The 4,778-nt window shown below is 43.0% G+C and overlaps 2 protein-coding genes across 2 annotated transcripts; both read left to right on the forward strand.

Moving 5' to 3' along the window:
• The first annotated feature begins 693 nt into the window (after positions 1 to 693).
• LOC129601989 (uncharacterized) lies at positions 694 to 2,788 on the forward strand. The gene is made up of 4 exons (XM_055500911.1): positions 694 to 852; positions 971 to 1,250; positions 1,369 to 1,501; positions 1,992 to 2,788. Exons 1-4 carry the CDS (start codon positions 757 to 759, stop codon positions 2,704 to 2,706), a joined length of 1,224 nt encoding a protein of 407 aa, XP_055356886.1. The 5' UTR covers positions 694 to 756; the 3' UTR covers positions 2,707 to 2,788.
• A 381-nt stretch (positions 2,789 to 3,169) lies between these two features.
• LOC129601990 (uncharacterized) lies at positions 3,170 to 4,496 on the forward strand. Its single transcript, XM_055500912.1, has 4 exons — positions 3,170 to 3,448; positions 3,546 to 3,807; positions 3,874 to 4,006; positions 4,142 to 4,496. The coding sequence occupies exons 1-4, from the start codon at positions 3,368 to 3,370 to the stop codon at positions 4,413 to 4,415; spliced, it is 750 nt and encodes a 249-aa protein (XP_055356887.1). The 5' UTR covers positions 3,170 to 3,367; the 3' UTR covers positions 4,416 to 4,496.
• Positions 4,497 to 4,778: the final 282 nt, after the last annotated feature.

Below are 4,778 nucleotides of genomic sequence, written 5' to 3' on the forward strand. Positions count from 1 at the left end.
AGAATGGGAAACCGGTCCGGTCCGCATCAATTACCACTGCTTACAGTTTCGATCTTTGATTGCTGTGTTTCCCTAGCTATACCCAACTATGTTGTTATGACGTACGACCTGCTTTGTTGTTTTTTGTTAATATAGCTTTTGTTCGTAACTATCCGATTGTTGCTTCATTTTGGTGGTCGAACATTACAGTACTTGAAATCGGTTTAGTTTTATAACTTTTATCGTACTTGTTTCATATGAGTATTTGTAATCATATATACTTTGTGCAGGTTTCGGAGCTGGACTGGAACTTTATATTATGACTTGAGTTCAAACACTTCAGTTGAATCAAATAATTGCAATAAGCCATAAAGGTATGTACTGTATTTCGATGAGCGTTAATAAACTAGCATGTCTGCTCCACTTACCATCGTGCTAATGTTTTACCGACTTGATTATGTAAGGCGTTTATGCATACTCTCGACTTCCGACTGCACTAGCAATTTATGGCTCTGAAGTATCCCTGAAACAGCTGACCATGTGTACACTGATCGTGAGTAGTATGTTTAAGTAACCACGGTGTTGTTGATCGTTTGTGCTTTATGGTTAGGTTGGTTTTACTGCCTCAGTGCCTACTCGTAGTACCTATTCACTTTACCTGCAGCTCTATCACAGCACTGTCATATTCTGCTTTACGCGTTTACGTGTTGCAAATTTAATTCGGGTTTATTCGATACGACATTTCAAACATGACTTTTTGAACGTATAACATGAAGAATGGGTCGGAAAAATAAGCGCCGAATTACGCTATCGAACGAACAATTGCAGACGCTCCTACCATGGCTGGAGCAACAGTTTCCAAGCAGCTTGCCGGTAAAACCTTAGCTTAACTATATCTATATGTACTGTCTTATGATTTTAAAAAATATGATATTCAAACCAAAACTTATCTCTGTGTTGTCCATGCTTAATCATAATGTTTTGTACCAAGGTGTACCACATGGCGTGTAATATTATGGAAAACCGTTTCTCCTTCCCGAAAACCATCTTCATCGTCGATAAACTGCCCACGCCGTCTGTGATTGTCTGCAAACTGATGTGCATTCACGGTTTGTCACGTACAGATGCTCGCAGAGGTTATATCCCGGCATTCAACGGTCACCAGCTGGTATTTGTATATGCCGAGCCAGCCAAGAAATTTGTCGCTTTTCGGGCTATGTTACGGGACGTTTCGGCACTCTTTAATTGGCGCAGAAATATGACGTTCATCGGTATTAGACGATACATCAAATAAAAAAATAATTCTATGTATTTCCAAGTGGTTTTCACAAGATTAGATTTCTGAAGTGGGTGCCCGTATAATATCTCATAGACTCATACTGCTGGTAGATGTGGATCCCGGTGTTGGAAAAATATTGCTATCCCTCGAGGATCGTGATTTCGCACTAGTACCGTCAACAGCAGGACGTCCAAACGGGGAGCTAGTATTTAATTTCGACTTGGTCCGTTGTGAATTCCAACGGTAAGGATGATCTTTAGTACGGGTAGTTTTTGTTTGATACACTCCAGAAAGAGACCGAATTCGAAAGCCACGTACGTACACCTATAAGCCCGGTGAATTATAAGCAGAAATACAGCTTGATGGGTAACACCGCAACTACACGCCCAGCTACGCCACACTTTTACACGTTACGCGCATTTGGCATGATTAATGCACGTCAAAATTAATATTGGTATCGTATAAACATATCATTCTATCGTAAAATCGAGGGATTCATCAATCGAATTCATTTATCATAATATTTCGTTGTAGAATCAATTAAATATATCATTACAAAGCGCCAGCATCGCACTTCATATGTACAATATTAGCTGCACTTTAATCCTTCACACAAGAGATTAATCACCCGGCTTGTCCATCCCCTCGAATATAAGATAATCCGTCCCCTCAGCTGACTGAGGCAGTTGAATCACTTCCCGAAAAGCATAGTCAAACGCTTTTACTCTTTTAGATATCCGGTACCCGATGATCTGATGCTGGGACGCCTCAGGATTGATCACGCCGAGCAGATCGTGGAAGAATGTCATTACGTTAATCCATCCTGGATAAAAGTCTTCCAGTACCTGCTGTTCCATGGTTATCCCAGCATGGCATTGTTCGACAGCAATGATATGCCCATCGCCTACTGCATGTACATGCCGCACGGCTGCATCAGCGCCGTCTACGTGCACCCTTCCCATCGTAACCGGAATCTGTTCCGCCTTGTGCTCGGAGAATTACTGGTGTGGCTTCAGACACGAGAGATACCGTCGGTTTGGATGCAGACCATGAATTTTCCATTAGCATCGCAGCTGGAAGTTATTCGCGGTTTTGGCGGGGAAGAGTTCAGGCGCGGCTATGCTATGTGCTGGATGACGTACAGAGCGCCACGTGTTTATCGTGGTCCTCTTCAAGTTGCTCCCGATCGACAGCACATTCGCCGCAAAACGGGGCCGAGGCCGAACAACGAAAACTTGACTGACGATGATTGTGGTCTGCAAATCTACGAATCAGCAACTGAAGAAGACGGGAGTGCCGATAGCGATTTTTACGACCCGAAAGAATCGAGCAATCGAAAGATCCGAGAAATCCTGTCATTCGGTAAACCTGGCAGATCACGAGGACCGGGTGCGTCGTTGAACACAGTGGAAAAATTTCCGATAAGCCGGAATATCCATTTGGTATAACACTGGAAGCGGAAGATAAAACTCACTAAAAAAAGCAATCTCTACTGTAGCGACTCCTTGATGATCCGACCATTGGCGCAGTCTGGAGCGATCTTCTGCATTCTCATTTCTGGCGGAGCATCGCTATTATTCATCACACTATATTTTTGTTATAGTACTTCTTGCACGATTACCAGGCTTCACATTCTAGTTGCAATTGTGCTTCACATTTTATTTCGAAAAACTAACAAGTTAGACTTCGACAACACATCGGAAAGTTGCTACTCGACATATCATAATGGTAAAAAATACTGATAAGCGATTAAACGATAATTGATTAGCATGTCTGCTATTCTTGTTACCATGCTGATACTACCGGCCGGGATATGCATAAGTTTGCGCAATGTGCATACGTACTCTCGACGTCCCACTATAGCTACACCCGCAGTATAGGTGCGCATCGGGTTGGAAGAACCATTGAAACTGCTGACTTGTGTACACTGTTGTGTATGTTTGAAATAAACAACTTGTTTATGCCTCTATGGTGAGGTCAAGTAAACCTGAATATTTACAACTTAACCAAACAGAAAGCTTTAGCCTTCTGCTCCATGTTTTACGCACACTGTTGCGTGATGTTGCTATATAACTTTTCAAACTTTACGTTTTGAACGAAGCTCGAGGAATGGGTCAGATAAAGCTATCCAAGACTAAATTAAGAAGCATCCTACCATGGCTGGAGCAGCAGTTTCCAAACAGCTTGCCGGTAAAACCGATCTTACTGCTCTATACTGTGTTATGGCTCAAAACGTTTTATGCAAACCAATACTAATTTTAAAACTTTTGTTTTGCCATGTATTCAGGTTTACCACATCGCATGCAATATTTTGGAGAACCGTTTCTCATACCCGAAAATGGAATTCATCGTCGATAAAATGCAGACACCGTCGGTCTGCGTCTGCAAACCTGTGCGTAGCAAAACGACCCGCGATTATATCCCGGAGTTCAATGACCACCTGCTGATATTTATACATTCCAACCAATCCGAGCAATGCCGGGTTTTCTGGGCCATGCAGTGGAATGTGCCGGAACTTTTTAACTGGGGCAAGGATATGACGTTTATCGGTATTAACGAAACCGTATAAACGAAGCTTACTTTTCAAAGATAATTATTTTGCAAAGTTCTTGTAGACGTGGATCCGACTGTTGCACAAATACTGTTGTCAGTGGAAGATCGTGATTTTAAACATATACCTCCAGCAGAAGGGTGTCCAACAGGAGAACGTGTGTTTAATTTCAACCTGAGCCGTTGCGAAATCCATCGGTAAGGAAATCGTCACATTTTGCAGTGTGGCATTTGACATCTTCAGTTACTTATCTAAATGAGCGCAAATACAGTAATAAGCGTTGAAGCGCAAATACAGTAATAAGCGTTTATGGCGGTAATCATGGCTTTTAGGTATCCGATGCGCGATGACCTGAAACTGGGAATCCTAACAGCTGAGGACGCCGAACAGATCGTCCAAGAATGCCATTACGCTAACCCATCATGGATAAAGGTCTTCCAGTACATGCTGTCGCATGAATTTCCCAGCGTGACGTTGTACGACGACAAGGATAAGCCCATAAGCCCGCGTACTGCATGTACATGTTGCACGGCTGCGTCGGGGCTGGGGGTAAAACGTGGCATTGGCACCTGCCAGTGGCACTGCCAATGGCATGGCGAGCGATAAAACCTGGAGACTCTGGCAACTGGCAAGCAATAAAACCTGGCAGATGCCGCATAAAATGTGGCAACTAATAAGTTTTTGGTCTACTGCATGGTTCTCGAAAATTTTGCCAGTACACTGTCAGTTTAACACGTAAAGTGTTAATCACCATTAACACCATTATCGACAATGCACGAAGTGCTTAAGTAAGTGCCCGCATAAACAATTTGAAAAGGTCACATTGCATTTTGCGGTAATGCCATAAAACAGAACCACAGGTCCACAAGGCGCGTTATAAATACTTACAATCGCGGTAGACGCGGCACTCACAGATCTACGAGTAGCCGCTGGAATATGCCTCGCGTTTAACCGAAAAGCAGCATGATA

Source organism: Paramacrobiotus metropolitanus, unplaced genomic scaffold, assembly GCF_019649055.1.
Source record: "Paramacrobiotus metropolitanus isolate TYO unplaced genomic scaffold, Prichtersi_v1.0 Parri_scaffold0000308, whole genome shotgun sequence".
Taxonomy (NCBI): Eukaryota; Metazoa; Tardigrada; class Eutardigrada; order Parachela; family Macrobiotidae; genus Paramacrobiotus; species Paramacrobiotus metropolitanus.

Bases quoted from the DNA above. Each gene is read 5' to 3' on its own strand.
- LOC129601990 (XM_055500912.1), top strand. From the start codon at position 3,368: ATGGGTCAGATAAAGCTATCCAAGACTAAATTAAGAAGCATCCTACCA. The intron at 3,808-3,873 runs GTATTAACGAAA...AAGTTCTTGTAG, and splicing joins CAAGGATATGACGTTTATCG to ACGTGGATCCGACTGTTGCA. The intron at 4,007-4,141 runs GTAAGGAAATCG...CATGGCTTTTAG, and splicing joins AGCCGTTGCGAAATCCATCG to GTATCCGATGCGCGATGACC.
- LOC129601989 (XM_055500911.1), top strand. From the start codon at position 757: ATGGGTCGGAAAAATAAGCGCCGAATTACGCTATCGAACGAACAATTG. The intron at 1,251-1,368 runs GTATTAGACGAT...TACTGCTGGTAG, and splicing joins CAGAAATATGACGTTCATCG to ATGTGGATCCCGGTGTTGGA. The intron at 1,502-1,991 runs GTAAGGATGATC...TTACTCTTTTAG, and splicing joins GTCCGTTGTGAATTCCAACG to ATATCCGGTACCCGATGATC.